This window comes from Lissotriton vulgaris, chromosome 3_1 (genome assembly GCF_964263255.1).
Source record: "Lissotriton vulgaris chromosome 3_1, aLisVul1.2, whole genome shotgun sequence".
NCBI lineage: Eukaryota > Metazoa > Chordata > Amphibia > Caudata > Salamandridae > Lissotriton > Lissotriton vulgaris.
The window spans coordinates 132,943,279-132,968,825 of record NC_141689.1 but is presented as its reverse complement, the minus strand read 5'-3'; the positions used below and the strand labels follow the sequence as shown (position 1 = coordinate 132,968,825).

The 25,547-nt window shown below is 47.7% G+C and overlaps 1 protein-coding gene across 1 annotated transcript in view; it reads right to left on the bottom strand.

Moving 5' to 3' along the window:
• Positions 1-13,617, bottom strand: part of LOC147726082 (uncharacterized) — a 41,557-nt gene extending 27,940 nt beyond the window's left edge. Inside the window, exon 1 of the mRNA XM_086960198.1 lies at positions 13,495-13,617. Within this exon, the coding sequence (XP_086816324.1) occupies positions 13,495-13,579 (85 nt within the window). The 5' untranslated portion in view covers positions 13,580-13,617. The remainder of the gene's footprint in view (positions 1-13,494) is intronic.
• Between the last annotated feature and the right edge of the window lie 11,930 nt (positions 13,618-25,547).

Genomic DNA, 25,547 nt, shown 5'->3' with positions numbered 1-25,547 from the left:
GTTTCTGGCTATCAGCCGTCTTCAGGCATGATTAGCTTGACTCCAGTGGTGTGGAGAGCATGGGACTCACGTCTGAGCATACCCATCCCACTCGGGGTGACAAATGCAAAAACAACAGTTGATGGACCGAATACAGAACAATGTCATACATTCACCCCAGTACAGAGATCTGGGCCTAAACCCATTGTTTCTTTGCATTCCACACCACCCCAGTTCAGACATGGCCAGATGCAAATCAGCCTTGACCCTGTGCCTCATGGGAACAGTCCAGCCCGAACTGCCAAGCCATGTCTTTCCTGGACCAGAATCAAGCATCCTAGGACCGGTTTCCGGCTATCAGCCGTCTTCAGCCAGGATAGCTTGACTCCAGTGGTGTGGAGAGCGTGGGACTCACGTCTGAGCATACCCTCCCCACTCGGGTGACAAATGCAAAAACAACAATTGATGGACAGAATGCAGAACAATGTCACACATTCACCCCAGTACAGAGATCTGGGCCTAAATCCAGAGGGCTCAATTCAGTCACAAAGACTGACGCGCACCCCATCCTCGGAGCTGATGAGCTCATTGATTGGCTATGGGCTGCACTGCACCTCAGCGCGTTTGGCTTAACGTCTGGGTACTGGTAGATTGCCTTGACTGATGGGGCTAAGGAGAGGTCAGCATTCTCTACACTAGGTTGGCATTTCCAGTTCTGTGTTATGCCCTTTGGGATGAAGAATGCCACTGCCACCTTTCAGAGGTTGGTCAACCAGGTCTTGGTTGGACTGGAGGAATTCAGTGCCACCTACCTGGATGACATCGCAGTGTTCAGTGCCAGTTGGGAGAACCATCTGCGCCACCACTGGGAAGTATTGATGGCGCTGCGGAAGGTAGGCCTCACGAGTAAGTGCCAGATTGGTCAGAGTTCTGTGGGACACCAAGTTGGGAGCGGCCAGGTGGCGCCCCTACAACCCAAGATTGAAACCATCCTGGCTTGGGACCCACCCAAAACCCAGACAGAGGTGAGAGCCTTATTAGGTCTCACAGGGTATTACAGGAGGTTTATCAAGTAGAATCACAACATTGTTGCACCCTTGACAGAGCTGACTTCCAGGAAGCAGCCCAAGAAGGTGATCTGGACTGACACCTGTCAGAAAACATTTGAGGCCCTCAAATCTGCTATGTGCACAGCGCCCGTGCTCCGGGCACCCAACTTTTCAAGTGAGTTTATTGTTCAGACAGATGCTTCAGAGCATGGTGTGGGGGCTGTTCTGTCACAGATGAATGAGGAGGGCCTAGAGCAACCTGTAGTAGGAGGTTACTTCCACCGTAACGGAGGTGGAGTGCTATTGAGCGTGAGGCATTTGCTGTGGTCTGGGCACTGAAGAAGCTGAGACCATACCTGTTTGGGACTCACTTCCGGGTTCTGACAGACCACAGGTCCCTCAGATGGTTGATGCAGATGAGGGGTGAGAATCCAAAGCTGTTGAGGTGGTCTATTTCCCTGCAGGGTATGGACTTTACGGTGGAACACCGCCTTGGTACAGAACACGCCAATACTGATGGTCTGTTCAGATTTTTCCGCCTTAGTGATGAGCACTCCCAGGAGTTAGGGTAGTTCTCCCCACATTTCAGCTGCAGGGGGCACGTGTTAGACCTGGCACAATCAGCGTGGGTCTCCCTTCCATTTTTGCTGTTGCTTCATGTATTTCTGCTGGTGTTAGATGCTTTAGGCACTATGGCACTGCTGTCCAGTGCCACAGTGCAAGTGCTTCCTATTGTAAATTGATGTATGAATCAGTGGTTCCATGTTTGGTGATTTAGTTTACGTGTCAGACCCTAGTCTAGTGCAATGAGTGTGCCCAGGGCTTGTAAATCCAAATGCTGCTGGTGAGCCTGCAGCACTGGTTGTACCACCCACAGAAGCAGCCTTGTAAAATGTGTCTAAGGTCTGCCATTGCAGAGCCTGCGTGTAAGTATAAGGTAGGACAAGCCCTGATGTGTGTGGCATGTCCTAATAGTGAATTGCAGCCATTTTCGTTTTTCACTATTGCAAGGCTACCTGTTCTGCATAGGCCAGAATGGGCTGTTAGAGTTATTGCAGTTTATGATTTTAACAGACTCAGAGAACATGGTAGAAATTTGAGTTTAATATGCCTGGACTCAGAATAATAAAATACATATTTTAGTGAAGTTTATCTTTAATATTCTGTGTTTGCAAATACCACTTTTAGAGAGTAGGTATTTGCTTGTCTAACCTTTAAAGCGTGCCTCTGCTAGGTTGTCTATTCCTTTCTCTGGTGTTGTGAGAGACATGGCTGAGGGATTCCAAGATACCGGCTGTGTCACCCAGTGGTGAATAGAGAGATCTGAATCTAGATGGGAGGGAAGAGTTCCACCTGAACCTTGAATAGTGCTGTGCCAGCCTTCCACAATTCTGGCTCCACCTCCTGGGGAGCGGCTGATATCTCTGCCCTGCACATTGAAAAAGAGAAGGAGTCCTGTAAACAAAGTGCTCCAGGGCTGTACTTGCCTTCCACTATGCTGGCTCCACCTCCTGTGGGACGTCTGATGTGCCGACCCTACACTGTGAAAGGAAAGGAGAAGTCTGGTACATAGAGTGCTTCAGAACTGGTTTGGACTGGGCAAAGGCCCCTCTCCCCTCAGAGAACAAAGGCTTTTGGGGTATAAATATTGGGACCCTGATACCATGAAGTTAGATCACTTTTGGACTACAAAAAGAAACCTTTACTGAGGATAGGAACCTGAAGAAACCGTGGAGAGACTATTCCCAAGCTGAAGTGCTGCTTGGGGGATTGGTCTGCAGTGGTTGCCTTACTGCCAAAGGAAGGAGAAAGGAACTTTGTGTGCTTTGCTTTCTACTTTTGAAGGATCTCCAAAGGCTTGGAAAAGAGCTTGCCTCCTGCTGAGGCCTCAGGGACAACAGACCTCAACCCCCAGCTCCCCAGAGTTCTTGTGGAAGTGCTTGCTGCTGTTTTGGGCCTTCTGAGGAGCTGGAAGTACGACTCAATGAGAAGAAGAGTGTCACCATCTCTGTGCCTGCCGATGCAACTCTGAAGGAGAGTGTCGCCGCTGGAACTGTCACACTGCACCACATCAGAGAGAAGCATCCCGCAAGAAGAGGAAGCGTGTCGCCGTCGCTGCTGCTGCCGTCGCAACTTCAAAGGAGGGTGTCACCGCTGTAACTGTCGCACTGCACCGCATCAGGAGAAGAATCCTCACAACAAGGTCCGTGCGTGTCGCCATCGCTGTGCTTGCCGTCACAACTCCGAGGTAGGGTGTCGCCGCTGAAACTGTCGCTCTGAACTGCATTGAAGAAGAGTACCTCGCATCCCCGAGAAGCGCAGCGCCGTCAGAGTTGCTGCCGTCGCATCGCGGAACAAGGGTGTTGCCGCTGCAGTCCACGCATCGAACCGAGAACTTCTCAAATACCTAAGAAGCGTGCCGCATCTGGAAGATCTTCACGTCTTTATTTCTTTGCACCTGTACTTAGCCACCTTTCCCTCGCTGCGACATTGCTTGTCGTGGAAGCGCAACGCAACATAATGTACATTGACGCAAAGTGTTGCATCTTAAGAACTGAACTGAACTAAGCTTAAATCTACCATCTTAAAATAAAAGTATTGTATATTTTTATTGTCTATGGTCTTGTGGTAACTCTATATAAAGTATACTTATTTTTTATGTAAAACCTATGTGGTGTCCATTTGTAATGTTGTCACTGGGTTACTGTATGTGGCCACAAATGCTTAACACACAACTCATCTGTGATAAAGCCTGTCTGCTCATGCCAAGCTACCAAGGGGGTGGGAGGTGAGGGTCCCTATTTGTCACACATATCTACCTGTGCCAACTAGAGTCCCTCAAACCTAACACTATGTCTTCGGGAAACGTGGGCTGAGGAACCTATTCATATAAATGGGTTCAAAACATTTCACAAAACCGAGCAGTTGAGGGACAATGCAGCAGGGCAAAGGGGGGACTCAGGACCTATATATCAAACTGATGAAAATGATAGAGCTATACAGAGAGGAAACCTTTTACCAACTGAATAAAATACATGAAAATATAAATCATTGTATTGTATTGGCACATTTTTATATTAAGATTCCTCAAATAGTTCAAGTTCAAGTTCAGGAATTTGTATAGCGCACTACTGGGGGAGGGGGTGCATTATTTATTGAATAGCCAGGTTTTAAGTTCCTTTCTGAAGGAAATGTGGTTCTGTGTAAGGCGGAGGTGAGTGGGGAGAGAATTCCAGGTCTTGGCCGCCAAGTAGGAGAAGGATCTTCCTCCCATGGTGGATCTATGGATGCGCGGAACTGCGGCGAGGGCTTGATTGGAGGATCTTAGTTGGCGGGTGGGTGTGTAGAAGGACAGTCGTGTGTTGAGGCATTCGGGTCCTAGATTGTAGAGGGCCTTGTGTGCGTGGGTGAGGAGACGGAACGTTATTCTCTTGTTGACGGGAAGCCAGTGGAGATCTTTCAGGTGACCGGTAATGTTGTCTTGACGAGGGATGTCCAATATGAGTCTGGCTGATGCGTTTTGGATGCATTGGGATTTTTTCTGTAATTTGGCTGTGATTCCGGCGTAGAGGGTGTTTCCATAGTCCAGTCGGCTAGTGACCAGTGCGTGGGTGACAGTCTTTCTTGTCTCGGAGGGGATCCAACTGAAGATTTTTTTGAGCATACAAAGAACTTTGAAGCAAGAGGAAGAGAGGGCATTGACTTGTCTGGTCATCGAGAGGGAGGAGTCTAGGATGAAGCCTAGGTTACGTGCGTGGTCTGTGGGGATGGGTGCTGTGCCCAGGGCGGATGGCCACCATGAGTCGTCCCAGGCAGAAGGGAAAGATCCTAGGATGAGGACTTCCGTTTTGTCTGAGTTAAGTAATAGGCGGCTGCTTTTCATCCATTCGGCTACTTCTTTCATGCCTTCGTGAAGATTGGTTTTGGCAGTGTTAGGGTCTTTGGTGAGGGAAAGGATCAGCTGGGTGTCGTCAGAGTAAGAGATGATGTTAAGGTTGTGTTGTAGCGCGATGGATGCGAGTGGACTCATCTAAACGTTGAAGAGGGTGGGACTGAGTGATGATCCTTGTGGTACTCCGCAGATGACTTCGGTGGCCTTTGATTTCAATGGGGGAAGTCGGACTCTCTGGGTTCTCCCGGCGAGGAACGAGATGATCCAGTTCAAGGCTTTTCCTTGTATGCCGATGTTGCTGAGGCGTTGTATGAGGGAGCTATGACAGATTGTGTCGAAGGCGGCGGAGAGGTCGAGTAGGATGAGGGCAACTGTTTCTCCATTGTCCAGTAGTGTTCAGATGTTGTCTGTTGCTGCAATGAGGGCAGTTTCGGTGCTGTGTTTGGCTCAAAAGCCGGACTGTGAGGTGTCGAGGGAGTTGTTGGATTCGAGGAAGGCGGCGAGCTGGCTATTGACGGCTTTCTCAATGACTTTGGCAGGGAATGGGAGGAGGGAGATGGGGCGGTAGTTCTTAAGTTCAGAGGGGTCTGCTGTGGGTTTCTTCAGGAGGGCGCTGAGTTCGGCGTGTTTCCAGCTTTCTGGAAAGGTAGCGGAGTTGAAGGAGCAGTTGATGACATCACGGAGATGGGGTGCGATGATGGAGTCTGCTTTGTTGAAGATGTGGTAGGGACAGGGGTCGGTTGGCGAACCTGAATGGATGGAGTTCATTAGGCGGATGGTGTCTTCAGTGGTGATTAGGTTCCAGGCGCTAAGGTTGTTAGAGGGCGGTTTAGGTTCGGAGGTGGGTGGAGTGGACTGTTCTTTGGAAATGTTCTCAAAGCTATTATGTATGTCGGGGATTTTGTTGTAGAAGAAGGAGGATAGCGAATCGCAGAGGTCTTGGGAGGGAGTAATGTCGTATGAGGCTGCGGTGGGGTTGGTAAATTCTTTGACGATGTTGAATGGTTCCTTGCTGTTATGGGCGTTGTTGTCGAGTCGATCCTTGAATGCTGATTTCTTGGTGGATTGGATCAATTGGTGGTGTTTGCGGGCGGCCGTCTTGAAGGAGGTCAGGTTGTCAGGGGTTGGGTTTTTTCTTCATGTTTTATCGAGAGTACGGCATAGTTTCTTGGATTTCTTAAGGTCATGGTTGAACCAGGAGGCCTTTTTGCTACCCTGTTTGGTTTGGTGGTTTTTCAAGGGTGCTAATTCTTCAACACTGTGAGTGATCCATTGTTTGAGTTTGGCGGCAGCTTGGTTTGGGTCCTATGAGAGGGCAGGAGGGTTTTGGTTGAGCGATGTGAGGAGTTGGTCGGTGGTGATTTTGTTCCAGTTTCTTCGCGGAATAGGTTGTGGGGGGTTGTGGGTCGAGGTAGTTTTGTAGCTGAAGTGAACACAACTATGGTCCGTCCAATGGAGAGCAGTGGTGCAATCGAAGGAGATGTGGTTGCTGGAGGTGAAGATTGGGTCGAGCGTATGTCCGGCTACATGGGTGGGGGTGTCAACAAGTTGTTTGAGTCCGAGATTGGCCAGGTTGTCCAGAAGGGTGGTGGTGTTGCTGTCGTTTTTCTTTTCCAGGTGGAAGTTGAGGTCTCCCAGTAGAATGTGGTTCTCGGAGGCGAGGACATGTGGGCTGATGAAGTCAGTGATGTCTTCGCTGAATTGTTTACATGTTCCTGGTGGCCTGTAGATGAGGGCGCCGTGGGTATGTCCTGGGGCAGCTTTGTAGCATTGAGGTGTGCCTCTGGGGTTAAGGGCTAGGAGGGTTGACGGCGTCATACGTTATGCGGGAGGAGTGCGGTTTGCGGGCCAGGGGGTCTGGCGCTAGGCGCGGTCCAGGAGCGGACGGGCGTAGGCGGGCTTACCTTTGGCACACCTTCGGTGCGCATGGGGCGCGTCCGCTGCACGTGAACACTGCGCGCAAATGTATCTGTCATAAGTGGAGAAGTGGAGGGGGGAGGGGCGAGGCAGGGTCAGCCGGGAGGCGGGCGCGGGGTGGAGCTACGGGCTAGGAAGCACAACAAACAACAACATGGCTGCAAGTGGGAGAAATCGAAACTGGGCGAGCCTGGGGGACAGACAGAGGCACAATCGGGCATAAAGTACTTTGCTGATACAATGCGATCACAACAATGCGCAGATTTAATTATGCAGCATTAAAGATGGTAAACGCACAATGCACAATGCAATAAAAATGGAAAACGCGCAATGCAGGCAGCTGCAGTGATGCGGGGGAATGATCGCGCTAATGACTCAGCTGAGAGGCGCTACGATACCATGGGACAGCTTTCAAGCGCTCTCAGGTCACGGAGTCACCAAGCCTTGGGAGCGTGGGGGAGCGACATCTTCTGAGCTAGTCAGGAGAGTCACGGCGCGGGGATGGTGGGGCAGATCAACAACTATCTGTGGGAGGCAGGGTCAGCTGGGAGGCGGGTGCAGGGTGGAGCTACGGGCTAGGAAGCACAACAAACAACAAAATGGCTGCAAGTGGGAGAAATCGAAACTGGGCGAGCCTGGGGGACAGACAGAGGCACAATCGGGCATAAAGTACTTTGCTGATACAATGCGATCACAACAATGCGCAGATTTAATTATGCAGCACTAAAGATGGTAAACGCACAATGCACAATGCACTAAAAATGGAAAACGCGCAATGCAGGTAGCGGCAGGGATGCGGGGAAATGATCGCGCTAATGACTCCGCTGGGAGGCGCTACGATACCGCGGGACAGCTTTCAAGTGCTCTCAGGTCACGGAGTCACCAAGCCTTGGTAGCGTGGGGGAGCGACATCTTCTGAGCTAGTCTCTTTGGTAAAAATAACTGGGTAACGATCTGAATTGTCTGTGATGTGATAATGCTGAAGACACAATTTTAATTTTGGTCGGGGACTCTAATTGTGCTTTATGCTCAAATGACGATGGTAAATTATGTGGCTTCACTGGTGAAGAAAGGATATGTAACACCCATTTTTGACACTCTATTCCGGGGGGGTTATTAAATGAAATTGTATTTTCCTTTAATTCGGGTTTCGCAAATGAATTACGTGCTTTACCTGTTCCTACATGCCACACTTTCAATGGTAGAGGTCTATGCACAACCATAGATTATATATTATTGTTAAACTATCACGCGTGTAGGTTGTACTCCTCTGTTGATGATAACTCATTGAGTGACCACTACCCTTTGTGTTTTTCTGTCCTTCTGCCGATAAGTAAAACTATTAAGAATGACAAAGTCAATCAGGTGTTGCTGGAATGATAATTCAAAGTCCCTGAGTCTGCGTCTATATCCTGGGAGTGAATAGAAGCTTGGAAGCTACAGTCAAGACAACAGACATCTACAGTGCACTTCTGGGCCTATGGTAATCTATCTCTGACTCCGGGTGCTGGTCTTGAGTTCAGCCATTTCTCTTTTCTATGTGAGTCATAACATGCTTCTCGTTTACAGTTGCACTCTAGTTCAGGGCTACAACTCTTCCTTTACATCATGGCCACAGTGACATGACTATCACAAGGTCACAAAGGCCCCCTGCCCTACTCTTTACAATTCTCATGTCAACCTCATCTCCTTCTTGAGAGGTGTCCAGACCCTTTTGACCAGTGACCTCTATCAAAATGAAAGAGCACCTTTTTATGTGCATTGATGAGCATGGCTCTTCCTTCCTCCTGTGTTTCCCACATAGCTCTCAGGAATGCAGCAATCCACACATCTATCTGAAGGGCTCTTTTACCTCCACATGCTCCTCCTGCAAGCCCTACGGTTCCCCAAATGGGACAGACAGGCCCTCGAGCACTGTACCACTCACAGTCATGTGTTCATCCTTAGCACTTCGCACATACACGCATGTATGAATAAATGAAACATATTTGTTATAACGCAAAACGCCTGCTCAAATGAGTGTCCCGGCGCTGCCGCAAGCGGTAGAAGAGTTGTAGGAAGCTGCTGGGTTGAACATATACCTCCATGTGCTGTTGCCAAAGGCACATATATATATAACGGCGTTCTGTGTATAAACATGAGCATAGACGTCAATGTACTGTTGCTACGGGCCCACATACATAAGAGCATTATGTGCATAAACATGCACTCCGACCTGCATTTACTGCTGCCAGAGGCACGCATACATACTATAGCTCTTGTGTATCAGCATTTGCGTTTAAGGCGCTCAATCTATCTCGATGTAGATCAAAGGCAAGCTAAGCACACAGTGACCGAATTTCATTTGAGTGAGCCAGTAGGCCCCACTCATGTGACACAGGTAAACTGACCTTCCATATTACTGATTACTCATTCCATAAGAGTATACTGCCTCCACTCAGCTTGTACTAGCTCTTGGTAAGGGCGATGGCCCTTCCCCACTATGAGGGAAGCACAATATGTTCCCCTTCCTATCTCACAAAACCACAATCCATGAGAAAGGCCAGGTCATGGCCTGCATGCCTGATTTGTTCCAACACATTACCACAAATTGTTAACTATCCAGATATCACTACTGGTGGGGCATTCAGTGCAGGGGTAGACAGCTATTACCATACAAGGGACTTTTTAGTCCCAACACATGCTAACATGCTGTAGGCCAAGGGTGAGTTATTTACAGAGCTTGAGCACTGTACCTGAGTGTGCTTTATGTCACACTGTCGTGACATAGGTAACAGGGACTGTTCGCACAGCTCATCACTTTCTACAAAAAATGTATGCTTCCAACTATGCTCTTGAGCCACTTAACTCCTGGTAATGTTAGCACTTTATGTGCCTCTCCTGGTCAAACAAGACCTCAATCCATGAGACAAACCTTGTTCATGGCACGCTTTCATGATCTGTGTTCATTCATGACCAAAAATCATCACCAAGGATCCAGATGTTGGCGCAGCTGCGGCACTCAGAGCAGCGGTGCATGGCCATCACCATGTGTGCGACTATTCTGTCCCAACACCGTTAAATATTTCATTATAAATAGACATTATAATCATTCACCTAAACAGACTTGACATAGTAAATATATTGATTGTCATCTATATTCTAGATTCCATGCAAAGGGAAGCCACAAGTATCATATTTAGGCACAATATTAGATCTCACATGCAACAATGAAGACAGTCTCATGAGTATCTATTTAAGGAGCAGCTGGGATCTATTTAACCGAACATGATTTGCTTCAATCTAGGACTACTTTTAGTAGTAGTTCATAAAAAGGCAATGATCATGGGAAATTCAATCAATCAATCAATTAATCAATCATAGTTTCTAAAGCGCCAGCTAATCACCCAGAACAGGTCTCGAGGTGCTGGGGGGGACGGAGGGCAGGGAGAGTACTGCAGTGTCCAAAGGATCACTGGGTTCCATCGAAGAACCCGGTCTTGAGTTACTTTAGTAACTGAGGGAGCAATGCAGTCTGCTGGAGGTATAGAGGGAGGGTTTTCCATGCTTTGACCATGAGGAGGGAGAAGAAGCGCCCTCCTGATCTGCTTTTCTTGATCTGAGGTACCGTTGCGAGGGAGAGCTGGGCTGAGCATATAGAGCGCTGGGGACACGGAACACGAGGCAGTGTTTCAGGTCGGTGGGTCCGGTGTTGTGGAGGGCCTTATGTGCGTGGTTGAGAATCTTGAAGGTGATTCTCTTCTCGATGGGGAGCCAGTGCAGGGACCGTAGGTGTTGGTGAATGTGGCACAGTAGGTTGTGGACTAGTCTGGTGGCAGCTTTCTGGACATTTTAGAGTTTGCGGGTGAGGTTCTTGTTGATCCCGGCATATTGTGATTTGCAGTAGACCAGTCTGCTGCTGATTAGGGCATGTGTGACCATTTCCCTGTGATGGGGTGACCCACTTGAAGGTCTTGCGGATAAGACAGAGGGTGTGGTAGCAGGAGGAGGTAATGGCTTTGACTTGTTAGTCTATTTTAAATTTAGAGTCCAGGATGATTCCAATGATGCGTGGATGGTCTCATGGAGCAAGGGTCTTTGAGGGCGGGGGCCACCAGGTGTCGTTCCAGGCGTCAGTGGAGAGGTCAAGACGGATGAGGTCTCTCCCCTCTCAAGGAGGGCGAGGATGTCATCTGTTGCTGCAAAGAGTGTCGTTTTGTTGCTGTGAGTCCTCCTGAAGTCTGATTGGAAGGAGTCAAGGGTGCTGTTTACTTCGATGAAGATGACAAGTTGGCTGTTGATGGCCTTTTCCATGGCCTTGGCCAGATAAGGGAGTAGGGAGATCGGTCGGAAATTCATGAAGTTGGTGGGGTCCGCTGAAGGTTTTTGCAGGAGAGGGTTGATCTCTGCCTGTTTCCAGTCATCGGAGAAGGAGGCGGTCTTGAAGGAGCGGTTGATGATATGTTGAAGTTCGGAGGCGATGGTGCCTGCGGCTTTGCATTAGATATAAGGGGGGCAGGTGTCCGTGGGGGCTTCTTGGTGAGTGGTCTTAATTATCCTCAGAGTGTCTTTGATGCTGAGGGCAGTCCAGCTGTCAATTGTCAGCTGCTTGCTGTTGGGAGCAGTGTGAGGGGGTTCCTTGTGGGGGTTGTTGTCGTCGAAGTTGTTGTAGATGGTCTTGATTTTATGATGGAAGAAAGTGTTGAGTCTGTTGCAGGGGTCCTGGGAGGTAATGATGTCTGCGGACTCGCTGTTGGTTTGGGCGAACTCTTTGATGATGCTGAAGAGTTCCTCGATGTGGTGACTGTTGGTGGAGATTTTGTCCTGCAGTGCTTCCTTCCTCGAGAGTCTGATGAGCTTAAATTGGGCTGCAGTAGCTTTTTTGAAGTTGCTGAGGTCAGTCAGGGTTTTGTGTTCCTCCAGTCATCTTGCATCTAGAGTCTCAGAGTTCCATGGAAAACCAGCTGGATTTCTTGGTGTGGGGCTTGGAGGCTTTCTTGAAGGGGCAAAGGTGTTGGCGCAGTCGGTGATCCAGTTGTGAAGAGTGTGGGTGGCAGTAATGGGGTCATCGTAGTTTGTGGTGGTAGGAGCAGAGCTGATGAGAGCAGCAGTGATCTGGTCATCAGAGATCTTGTTACAATTCCTGCATTGGAGCTGATGCAGGCGTCTGTGGGGGATGTTGGATTTGAAGGTGAAGTGGACACAGCGGTGGTCTGACCATCGAAGTTTAAAGGTGTGGCTGAAGGTGATGGAGTTCCCTACTGTGAAAACTGCATCCAGGATGTGTCCAGCGGAGTGCATAGGTTTGGGTATGATCTGCTTGTGTCCGATGGTGTGGAGATTGTCCAGAAGGGAGGCAAAGTTGTGGTCCTGGAGGTTGTCGAGGTGGAAGTTGAGGTCTCCTAGCAGCATGAAATCAGTGGAGGGATGGCATGCAGCATGATGATGTCAGTGATGGAGTCGGAGAAAGGAGCGCATGGTGTGGGGTGTCCATAGATGAGGGTGTCTCAGAGGGTTGAGGATGGAGTGGTATAGATCTTGACAGGGAGGTGCTCCATCAGATTTAAGGTACCGTTGGTATAGGTGCTCAGTCAGAGAATAGCCTTGTGGGCGATGGCGATGCCTCCTCCGGGGAGGTTGGGCGATCCTTCAGGGTGAGCTTGTATCCTTCCGGGATGGCGATCACAATGTCTGGGCTGGAGGCTGCGTTTGTCCAGGTTTCTGTGAGGAAGGCAAAGTCCGGGGCAGTGCTGTTTAGGAGGTCCCAGAGTCTGTAGCATGTCTATGCAGGGAGCAGATGTTGAGGAGGATGCATCTCAGAGTTTGGGGTGTGATGGAGTTCTTGCTGAAGGGAGGTGGATGGTCCTGGGTCTCGGCGGAGGTAAAGAAAAGTCAGCAGTGAGGGCAGGTGAAGAGTCTGTGGTTGTTGAGTGGTCAGGAGGGGGTGCAGTTTAGGTTACTAGACAGTGTTGAGTTCAGGAAGAGTCGAGGAGCTGTAGCGTTGGCAGGCCAGAGGGCCTTGGGTCCTTGCACTGGTCGCAGTCGGGGCACGGATGGGCGCATACGGGTTTGCCTTTGGCATGCCTTCAGGGAGCTAGTGGCGTGCCTGCTGCATGGCCGCACAGCAGCCATCATTAAATAGGGGGAGGGAGGGAGATGCAGCTGGGAGGCAGGGGGAGGGGCCATGGGGGCAACAGTGCAAGGGAAGAAAGCAGGAAAAGACGGGTGGAGAAAACAGGCAGGGGGCACAAAACAAGGGCACAGACACAAGGATAGGGCAGAACAAGGAAATACAAAGAAAATAAGAAGAAATACCCTTTTCCATTGCCGATATGCCTCACTTAAAATGATTTCCAGCTTCTGGCTCAATTCCCCTCCCCCCACCACCCTCTATGCTCCTTAGAACTTGTTTTTATATATTTTGTTCTCTTGCAACCGATGTAATAAGTACAACTGTTTTCTTAATCCACATCCATCTAAAGTGCTCTGATACCTCCGGGTCTAGTTAGCGCTAAATATAACTCTTCAAATAAATAAATGTGCAATCTATAAAGCTGACATGGTTGTACTCTCTTTGGTGTTTTAACCTAAGTTCCACTGATAGATTAATTATTGGCTGTCAATATATTCAGTCACTGGTAGACAAAGCAATTAAGCCCCTTGAATCAAATTACTTACTGTAAATGGAAACATGTCCTGAATAAGAACATTCCAGCATGGACAACAAGAAGACCAGGGTGTAAAAGAGCATGTTGAATTCCATGGTGCCTCGCTTGGACTGATCAGCAATATATTCTTTTTCCTGTGGTGAGGGAAAGAGAAATATAATTGTACATAAAATACAGACTACTTGTGTTTAGGAGATTGAAGTAAAGAACTATGTGGCAAGACTTCTCCTTAATTTTTACATGTTACAGAGATTCATGCTGCATCTGCAAAGGGGCTGATTGTCACATCTAAACAAAGTGCAAGCATCACTTTTGGGGATAAATATATATTATCCCCTTGTCTGTATTCAAGTCCTATTCCTTATGTATGAGCAGTTTTGCTGCTCCATAGAAACTGTAACCTAGCTGGGGACAAATTACTTCCCCCAATATGGTATTGTATACCCAGCATGAATAAAGGGTGAAGCCCCCCTGTGAGTAAGCAGCCATCACCCAGTGGCGCTTGCAATTGGGTAGGTATTGCTAGGACCGTGTTTCCAGTGGAGAATCATGTTTTGGTTTGCTCATAACTTTAGCACCATTTGATGTATCTCTAGGAAACATTCAAAAACTATGTTCTTCCACCTCAGATCCTTCCTGTAATGTTATGGCGTGATCGGTCATGCGGGTACAGAGAAAAAGGGGACCCTAAAATAGATTCATTTTTCCACTGGAAATTTAGACACTGCTACAGCCCTAATGGCTGAAAGCATTTACAGCAGATTTGGGAGACAGCTAGATCTTGGTCCAGAAAGGATGCTTTTTGTGAGTTGATGTATATATGTTCAGTAGTCATAATAGCTTTATTTCGATAAAAAAACATATCTTAAAAGCAGAAGAACAAGAATAAAAAAGCTGCACAGTTAAAAGCAGAGTGCATTCTAATAGATAATAAATATATCCAAATCATTTGGCTAAAAAAATACATCAATGGTCGAATAATAAGTATTAAAAACAGCATCTCAAGAGTAAGAAAAGTACAACGTGCAGAAGACAGGAAACACATATCAGGAGAATTGGTTAGGGGATAAAGTTCAGGATTCTTGATCTAATGCTCCATACCCATCCCAGGAATTTGGCCAGACCACAAGAATAGACATCCCGTGCATCAGTTCTTAAAATGTGCAGTTCAACAGAGTGGCTGCGGGTACATAGCTCTCTACTGAGTGGTCTGAGCCAACACACCCTTGGCACTTTGTAGGCTGGGCAAGCTGGCAAGATATGCGCTGTTGACTCGATGGTAGCTTTGCAATTCGGGCAGAAAGCTGATGTTTGATGGGGAGGCTTTCATTTCGCAGTCAGCTCTCGTGTGAGAAGTGAACCTACCCTAAACTCAAAGTACAGGGCTCTGTCATATGGCTTTTGTATGACGTCTAAGTGTGGTTCATAGCGGGTAAGGTGCTCATGGTGCGTGGACTCCTCTGTCAGCCTGCCTGCTTTGGGATTAAGGAGACCCTTATTACTGACCCAAGCCCAATACATCTTCTTGAGTTCTGCCTTCGGTGGGGCAGTTCTATCTAGCCATACCTCTTTAAGGTCAAGCTCATACAAAAGTGATTTTAGGTCCTTTCGCTATTTAATCTTTTGCCACCCACCCATGCTCATTACTTCACGTAGCCCCTCAGCATATCTAGGCAGTTCTGGTGTCTGCCACAAGCGGGCCCACAACAGGAGGGGGCGAATTCTTGCTAGATCTTTGATTGAGTGGCACCCTATATCTTGAAGTAGAGGTTTGGTGGGGGTCCTCTGGGGAAGCATCATTAGCTCTTTTAGGAACTTATTTTCTGATCTCACAATTTGGTCCAAGTTAGTGGAACCCCAGAGTTCGGCACCATAGAGGGCGAAACTCACTCCTCTAGCCTTATAGATAGCGATAGCCGGGGCAATAGGTCTAATTTTCGAAGAGCGATGCTCTTTAAATATTGCCTCCACAACCCTTTTGTGATTCAGGAGCATTTTTTGCATGTGGGAACTCCAGTGCATAGAATCAGACAAACAAATGCCCAGATAATCAAATATAGAGAACCTCTCTAGTGGGACAGAATTTAATGCAGGTGGGATCCTAAGATTTTTGGGGGGGTTTAATACTAGGTACTTGGTTTTCTCAGAGTTAATGACCAGCCCTCTGTTGGTACAAAATGACTGGAAGCTATCTAAGAGACTCTGTAAGCGGTCCTATGGGTCTTTGAGATGAGGAGGGTGTCATCAGGGAACAGGAGAGCGTCAGATGGCATACGCTGTAAATGCTCAACCACCGCGTTCAGGTACAAGGAGAATAGGGTGGGAGCATAGAACACAGCCCTGGCGGATACCCCTGTTCACTGGTATTCTAGGAGTTTTCTGCCCTTGAGATCTCCATCTCACTTGGGCATAGTTGCTTTCATGGAGGTGAATTAGGATGTTTAAGATGTACCTAGGAACCCCCTGCTCAGTTAACACCTGCCATAGGCGCTTCCGAGGGACTAGGTCAAAGGCAGTCTTTAGGTCGATAAATGCAAGATAAAGACTGCCTTTGCCTATCTGAGCCACCTTCCAGTAAAGGAGAAGTAGCCTGAACACCTGTTTAATTGTCCCAGTCCCAGCCCTAAAACCTGCTTGGTAATCGGAGAGGACTCTGTTTTCATCAGCCCATGCCAAGATCCTCTCCAACACCACCCTCCCGACGACCTTTTGAACTGAATCAATCAAACTTATAGGGCGAAAATTAACATGATCGTCCCTGGCCCCCTATTTAAAAATGGGAACGACCTTGGCTCCCTTCCAGGAATCAGGAATAGGGGAGCCGGTGTCGATAGCATTAATTAGAGTGCGAATAAGTTTTGCTCATTTTACAGTATCTGCACGGAGAAGATCCCCAGGGATTCCATCTGGACCCGCTTCCTTTGCTGGAACAATACGCCGAATGGGAGATGACACTTCCAATTCGGAAAAGGAATGTCTATTGGGTTCCCCAGAGCATATTCTAAAATCAATGGCTATACCTTCACCCGGGGCTTTACCTACGTTAGTTTAAGGAAGTGGTCATACCAGGTTTGGCTTAAGATATTATTATTAATTTATTCGCAATCGGGTCGCGTCTTAGTTCTGATCAGGTTCCAGAAACTGCTGGCATCCTTTTTCAAACTGGCCATATTCAGGGCTTGCCAGTGCTGCTCTTCCCACTCTTTCTTGGCCTTGGATACTGCCATCTTGTACTCCCTTCTTTGCTGACCGGATCATGGAGGGAGACTTGCTTTTTATGGCTAGGACCAGGGCAGATTTCTTATGCCTTCAAGTATTCGTATACCATATATCATTACCATTTGACTTCTTACAGAATGTGGGCTGCCCAGTTCCAACAGTTATGAGGAAAAAAGTTCCCAAGGTGCTAATAGTTTTTTTCGTATATTTTGGGTGGCATGGCAATGGCATCTAAACCTGAGAGGGCCTCTCCCATTTCTGCTAAGGTCTCTACCAGGGTCCCTCTAATGCCGCACATTTCGTTTTCATCTAATACAACTCTATTCCATTTCAAGTATCTACCAAAATTTGAGGGAATTACTTCCCTTGATGACATTTGATTTCCTATGTCTGTGGGTTCAGGATTGGGCAGCCAGAGAGGTTTTAGAGTTAGACATAGCGGGTTATGGTCGCTGTCGACAGTCAATGTTATCGCCATGTCTATTAGGTGCTTCCACAGTTTATAATTAGTAAGATATAATCAATTTGGGAGTAAGAACCCACCCTATTATAGGTGTGTGCCCTTAGCGGATCTGACTGCGACCTACTAGTGGTAGCACTTAGCCCATATTCTAGAGTTAGAGAGTTCAACTGAATAGCCAGTTGGGTCCAACTTTATTATTTGGGAGATGCTCAGCGGGGGGATTCCCCGCTCCGCATCGTCCTCTTCAATGTCTAGCACATCCCCGGCAGCGAGAAGTTCAAAAGTACAGTTGAAGTCTCCTACTACCAGGGTGTACGAGTCATGGGGACAGTTGGAAAGTTTGGCCTCCAAGGAATCAACTATAGGTGATTGTGCTCCACCCTTTGTTCCTCGGACGTAGATGTTAAACATTTCCAGCATTCTGACTCCTTTGTTATCCCTGATTGTTAATCCTAAGAGATCAGGGGAATTACATCTGTTTCAGTAAAAAATCTTGAGCAATGCTGATCCATATTACCAGGCCACTGGAAGGGCGACCCTTCCCTGATGACGATGTTACTGCTCGGACACAGTAGGACACAAAGCCTGCTTTGTGGTGGGGTATCGTGCTCCAAGTCTCTTGAAAGATACCAATAGTGTAACCTTCAACAAAATTGTTCCAGTCTGGGAGAGACAATTTCTTAGAGAGGCGAGCTATATTACAACACAGAATCTTTAAATTTAGGCTATCCGCTTTAGGGTTCCCTGACTCATTGGGTGGTTTAAACCGGGTGCTATTAGATTCAGGGGAATGGTTAGTCAAAAGGGGGCGTGCGGCTATGTGTATGGGATCTAGAATCATTTGAGGTAGATCTGGGAGTTCTGTTTGAGTTAGCCTTGCCTGGTTACATACACACTGTAGAGCAGTGGAAGCAGTAAGGGCAACAGGGGTCGTGTCTGTAGCTTCTAGTTCTAAATCATATATGTGCTCCATTTGTGTTTGGGAAGTTGTTGACAGTCAATCATTATCGTTTAGCAGCGACCCTCTGGATAACTCAAAAGCCCCATCCCTCATGGCTGTGCTAGAAGCCAATGGAGAACACCTGAATTGGATACCTGAGGTGCCAGGGGGACAAGTCCTATACTCTAGAGCAAGTAAGCCCTCAGCCAAGTGAGGGGAGGTCAGCATGAGTTTGAAAGTATCTAATCGTTGGGTTTGAGAAGAATGCCTTGCTGCCCTGATAATGTCCTCTCTTAATATGGATTGGCACCCTCTGAAGTATCGAATCCAATGCATGACTTTATTAATCAATGAATCCCCATATTCATGGACCATAGGCTAAGGGACATTTACCATAAAGACTGTCTGGTTTATGGGCAAGGGACAGGAAGGGCATCCGATGAGGCGTGGGCCAGGCACTACTGCTTTACAAACGGGAACCTGAGATGCAGAAGGATTTTGATAGGTATGGTTAGTAGGATTGGACCCAATTTGGACACTAGATTGCTTCCTACACTGTGCCAATGCGATGGACTCGCTAGGTGGTACTGGCCTATAATTTAGAATAGTATGTATAACATGGTTCTTTGCAGTACCTGTTCTACCTACTAGGTTGGAACTTTTTGGCAACGAATTAGAGGGCTGGTGGACTGCTATAAGTTTGTGTGGCATGTGATGTGACATTAATGCTTCCACAGATGCCCTTAAATCTGTAACCATAGATTTTAGGTCCCTCACCTCCATGGTCAAGGAGTTTATGGTTGATAATAGAATCGAGGTCCTAACACTTGGGTCCTCTGCATCCTCCAACTGTAGCTCTACCGGGACTTCCATTGGACCCTGAGTGGATTGGTCAGGAGGGAAGGCTGGTTCATCAGCCAGAGCGGAAAAACTATTGGAACAGACTATAACAGTGGTTTCCAAATAGCTCGACCTATGCTGTATTGGGGGCTGGGGTGGTGTTTGTGAGGGAGAGGATATTTCTAAGTCAGGGCTAGATTACCTCGAGGGAAAATCGTTGATGTCATTAGGGATGTTCAAACAAGGCGATTTGTGGAACATCTGAGGTATATGGATGTTAGTTGACTGGGAACATTTGTCAGATTTGTCAATCCGAATTTTGGTGGTATCTTAGTTTATAATTTATTTATTTATTTGGAAACTTGTACCGCGCTGGGAATCGACTCCCAGAGGAGTATCTCCGCGCCTTTGGCATCATCTGAGAGCAAAAAGAGGCCCAATCATTTATCCTTTCTCCCTAGACGGTTAGCCTAGTAGTGAAAGAGGAAAGTTTTTAATTTTTTCCTAAAAGGAAGATGTTCTTTGCATAGTCTGATTTCCATAGGGAGATCATTCCACAACTTCGGGCCGGCTACTGATAAGGCCCTTCCCCCTTGTCTTGTCTTCTTGAACCTGGGGACACATAACAGTTCTTGATCTCCTGATCTCAGAGATCTGGAGGGAACGTATAGATTGAATTTTTTAGTCAGGTAATCTGGACCTTTACCCGTGAGGCACTTGTGGATAATGCAGCATGTTTTAAACATCACCCTCTGTTTCACTGAGAGCCAGTGAAGTATGGTTAACAGGGGTTTCGAAGGAGTACGAGCCGGGACGTTGAGAACAAGGCGTGCAGCAGTGTTTTGCACAACCTGTAGTCTTGCGATAATCCCCTCGTTGGCGGCTAGCAGTAGACCATTACAATAATCCAGTCTACTCAGCACGAGCAACTGTACCAGTGTTCTTCTGATGGTATCAAGTAACAGGGGGAATACCTTCCGAAGAAGCCCAATAACATGGAAGCAGGAGCTGACCACTTGATTGGCGTGTTGTTTGAGGGCGAGCTCCTGATCCAGTTTTACTCCCAGATCTTTCACAACCAATTTGGGCTCGGGGACTGGACCTAGATCTTGAGGCCACCAGTCAGGAGTCCACAGGCGTTTAGCTTCCCCGAAGAGCATCACCTCAGTCTTGGAGACGTTACACTGCAGGAAGTTTGCTGCCATCCAGTGGGCCACTTCTTTCATCCCCCTTGCAAAGGAGTTACGTGCTTTGGGTGTCATTGTTTTAAACGGAAAGAGGAGTTGAGTATCGTCCGCATACGATACCTTGGATGAACCCGTGGGATCTCATGACGTTAGCTAGGGGCACCACATAGATGTTGAATAATGTGGGGCTCAGACAGGAGCCCTGTGGCACCCCCTTAGAGATCTCCACCTCCTCCAACTGATATGAACCCAGAATGACTCTTTGAGTACGTTTAGTGAAAAAGCTCCTTAGCCAGGCCAGCGCCTTGCCTCCCAGACCAATGTCAACTAGTCTGGAGGTCATGATGTCAATTGATACAGTGTCAAACGCCGCTGACAGATCTAAAAGCATCAGGATAACGGAGTAACCTTTATCCTGTAGCATATGAAGATCGTCAGCGACGGACAGCAAGGCGGTCTCAGTGCTATGCCTAGGCCTAAACCCAGACTGGGAGGGGTCTAGCCCCCCAGCACTTTCGATGTATTTTGACAGGTGCCGGTTGACAAACTCAGTAAGCTTCCCTAAAAGAGGGAGGAGTGAGATAGGTCTCAAGTTTGTCAATTCGGTCCAAGGGATTGTATTGTTTTTCCGCAGTGGTCTTAACAGGATCTCCAGCTAATATGCTCCCACACTCATCTACAAGCACCTCTATACGGTCCACAATGCCAGTTTTATGTGTTTTCTTATTGCTTTTCTTGACTTTCTTTGCTCTCCTCGGGCCTTGTGCTAAGTTCGCTCCTGGACCCCCCCCCCCCCCCCCGCCCCCTCCATAGCCTTTCTTTTACCCATAGGAATAGACCTAGGAGGTCGGTTTGTCACTTCCGCAATTGTTTGTGGGCTTTATAGCATTGAGATGGAAACAGTACCTTCAATGGAAGTCACGGGTCGGTGCGGCTCAGTCCGTCAATTGGCCATTATCAGATGTAAGGGGGGTGGCCCTGGCCTGGATCTTCCTGGCTATGACGGGCTTAGATGGGCGGCCGTTTGCCCGGGCTTCACCCGGCGCATGCCCACGCTGAGTCTCCTGCGAAGCAGGAGGTGCAAGGTCTTCAAATACTGCCGGTGAGGGAGGGGCTGGGGCGTTGGCTTCCTGCCCCGCTGGTCCCGTTGCTCTCTGGGGCTTGTAGTATTTCCCGCTCATGTCCCCGGTAATGCACTGCATCTCCCGCAAAGCGCAAGGTCTTCAAATACTGCTGGTGAGGGAGGGGCTGGGGCATTGGCTTCCTGCCCCGCTGGTCCCGTTGCTCTCTGGGGCTTGTAGTATGCCCCGCTCATGCCCCCGGTAATACGCTGCATCTCCTGCGAAGCGGGAGGCGCGAGGTCTTCAAATACTGCCAGTGAGGGAGGGGCTGGGGCATTGGCTTCCTGCCCCGCTGGTCCCGGGGCTCTCTGGGGCTTGTAGTATGCCCGCTCGTGCCCCAGGTAATGCGCTGCATCTCCCGCGAAGCCGGAGGCACGTGGTCTTCAAATACTGCCGGTGAGGGAGGGCCTGGAGTGTTGGCTTCCTGTCCCGCTGGTCCCGTTGCTCTCTGGGGCTTGTAGTATACCCCGCTCGTGCCCCCGTAAATGCGCTGCATGTCCCACCAAGCGGGAGGTGCGAGGTCGTCAAATACTGCAGGTGAAGGAGGGGCTGGGGCATTGGCTTCCTGCCCCACTGGTCCCGTTGCTCTTTGGGGCTTGTAGTATGCCCCGCTCATGCCTCCGGTAATGTGCTGCGTCAGTAGTTTTTGAGCATTTGCCACACATTGCTCAATATGTTTGGCTGCAATCTTCTGAACTAGTACGTGGTGGCATCTTGGGGTCATGCTAGGAAAACTCTGACCCCCTACCACCTCAGCCCTGGGGCCCAATTTTTTTTTAAACATAGTTTGCCAAAAATTTGAAGAGTATCCACAAATCTTCAAAAAAAAAACAAGCACAGTCTCCTATGCTTGTTTTTAACTGCCCACCCCCATGGGGGAAATATTTAATTTTGAGAGAAGGGGGAACATACCTCGAAATTGCGGCACAATTAATACAAGATTCCTGTGGGGCTAAAACGAAGTAGTTGAGTGTGTGTCTTTGGGACGTTGTTCAACTGTGGGCCAATGACCAGCAATGGGGGATTGGCAATCAAGAGCTGGTGCACAGTAGGTCCACATAGCTATGATAATAAAATATTACTTCATGAGAGAAAAAAAATAGAAAATCAATGAAAAAAACAAAGATCAAAATTCTATTATAGATAGGTGAAAAAGTAATTTAAAAATATATATTTTAAACTCTCATATCCACAGTATAAACATCAGTTATATTTAACTTAAGGAACTATAACTTGCACCCACCCCATGCACTATGGTATTTTTGGGATGGCAAAGTCACTCTCAGAGCGACAGACTTACACCCCTGCCTGGGGTTTCCCATCTGCAATGGTGTTTGGATCTCTGGAGCTGCGTTTTGTTGTCAAGGTTGAACACAGATCATGCTTTTGAGCAATGACATTTGCCTTTCTTACAAATGACAGCCTTATAAGAGTAGGAGGGGCATTTAAAGTGCTACCCTCATAATGGTAAAAGGCCTCTGCCAGAAGTTAAGTAGCGCAAGGGCCCTTTTGCCTGTGTCAATTGAGTTAGGCCTCATGTAAAGTTCTGCTGTTGTGTGCCTAACTCACCCTTGGCCTACATCAATTTAGTATGTAGTGCTGAGCTGTGTGTGGGTGTGTGTGTGTGTGTGTGTGTGCATGTGCTGGGTGTATGTATGCTGGTGAATAGTAAAATAGTTCTGCCTTCAGACTTGCAGAAGGTACCAGTCACCTCCCTGGTGCATTCAAAGCTAGATTATTGTAATTCTCTTTAATTTGGAGGACAACAGGATGTTTTGAATTGACTCTCGAGGTTGCAAAATGCAGCAACCCGGGTTCTTGGGAAGATTTTAAAATGTCGACCCGTTTCTGAAGCTAGTCTTGTGCTACACAGGCTGCCCATTAAAAAGCAATTCACTTTTAAGGCATTTTGTAGAGCGCACAAATCACTCTACCATACTGACCATGCCCTGCTTAGATACAAACTCAGTTGGTACATCCCAAATAGACCTTTGCGTTCAGCTAACAAAATGTAGGTTCCAACCATCTCCAAAGCTTCCTGGGGACGTAGAAGCTTGCCTCATGCAACCACTCACCTTTGGAACCAAATGCAAGATCTTTTAAGGGATAACCCTATCCATCTGGCTTTTAGAAAGTTACTGAAAACCTGGCTTTTTACCTCTGCCTTTTTCATTTTCCTATCATCTTCCATATGATCTTCCTATCATTAGTTCCAGTACTTTTCAGTACATAGAGCCTAGACACCATTACACGTTTAAATTAATCAAATCAATACATGAACCATTCTGGATTCCATCTTGGGGAACCCAGGACTGACCTTGGGTGCTTGAAGAGGCAGAGAAACCCCTCAGGCCATATGTGTGGATGGTTGTATTGTAGTGAGCTGTGTGAGACAGGCTCTTTGATATAATTCAAAGCGTGCTCTTTGATTCATAAAGAAGTCACTGAAAGCACCCTCGGCACATTTCAGGAAGGAGATGGGCTGATAAGGGAGTTTTAAATAGTAGAGCAAGGGCCCTGAGGTAACCTGTAGAAGTAGATATTGCTGTAGCTGACATCCTGGAATGAACCTTGGTCACTCACATGGCCTGTTTTGGGGCACGTTCAGAGCTGGAGACACTCCTGCTGTGTCAGGCTGCTTCCTGGAGAAAAGGCAACAATGAGGTAGAGGGTACTTCAACACAGACATCAACGATAAGACTAGACAACACAAATTTCAAAGCTGGAGACCCTTTAATTGTCAATAAAGTTTTCCCCTTTGGGTGGTCTTATAAGTAAACCACAGTTTTACACTAAGCATACATAAAGTACATACACTCATATAGACTAGGAGCAGCTAATGATCAACATGAAACAGTCACACAAAAATGTACATTTTATTTTGGTAAATTTAAAAGCAAAAATTAAAAACAGAAAATTGTGACACATCAAAAGTGCATTGTACAAAAAATGGGACAGCACACTAGGAAAATAATTCCAATTAAAAAAGGGGAAGAAATCACAAGTATGAATTGATTGATGATTCCTACTCCAGATTATACATTCAATTTCACAGTTTTAGGAGTATCTTTTCTCAATGGCTTAGTGTTTCTCCACCCAAACAATTGCATCGACGCGTTTCGGTTAAGGCATGTAAATGTTCAAAGCCAAAAACCTTCTTCAGGATTAAAATAATAGTATCCCACTATTACACAATATCTTATAGATCAGCAAATGGATATTTTCAGCAGTACTGCTAGGGTCATCTACCTTCAACAAGTCAAAGTCAAGTCAAGTCAAAGAATTTGTATAGCGCACTACATACCCAGAGGGTCTCAAGGCGCTTAGACAGGGGAGGAGGATTACTTGTCAAAAATCCACGTTTTAAGTTGCTTTCTGAATGCTAGGTGGTTCTGGGTAAGGGGAAGGTAGGCGGGGAGTGATTTCCATGTTTTAGCAGCTAGGTATGAGAAGGATCTGCCTCCCATGGTGGTCTTGTTGAGGCTAGGTACAGTGGTGAGGGCTTGGCTGGAAGAACGCAGTTGGCGGGAGAGGGTGTAGAAGGACAGTCGTGAGTTGAGGCATTCTGGTCCGATGTCGTAGAGTGATTTGTGTGCGTGGGTTAGCAGTCGGAAAGTGATCCTCTTATTGACGAGTAGCCAGTGGAGGTCTTTAAGGTGACCAGAGATGTGTTCGTTGCGTGGGATGTCTAATATGATCCTGGCTGAGGCGTTTTGGATTCGTTGGAGTTTCTTCTGGAGTTTAGCGGTAGTGCCTGCGTAGAGGGTGTTTCCGTAGTCTAGTCGGCTCGTGACCAGAGCGTGGGTGGCTGTTTTCCTTGTTTCGGTGGGGATCCAGCGAAATGTTTTTCTGAGCATGCGAAGAATGTTGAAGCAGGAGGAGGATACGGCGCTGACTTGTCTGTTCATTGAGAGTGAAGAATCCAGGATGACGCCTAGGTTCCGTGCGTGGTCTGTCGGGATGGGTGCTTTTCCGAGGGCTTCCGGCCACCAGGAGTCGTCCCATGCAGAGGGGGATGTTCCTAAGATGAGGACTTCTGTTTTGTCTGAGTTCAGTTTCAGACGGCTTTGTTTCATCCATTCGGCAACTTCTTTCATTCCTTCGTGTAGGTTAGTTTTGGCGGTGCTGGGGTCATTGGTGAGAGAGAGGATTAGCTGAGTGTCATCCGCGTAAGAGATGATGTTGAGGTTGTGTTGGCGGGCGATGGCCGCGAGGGGGCTCATGTATACGTTGAAGAGGGTGGGGCTGAGTGAGGATCCTTGTGGTACGCCACAGATGACTTCAGTGGCTTTG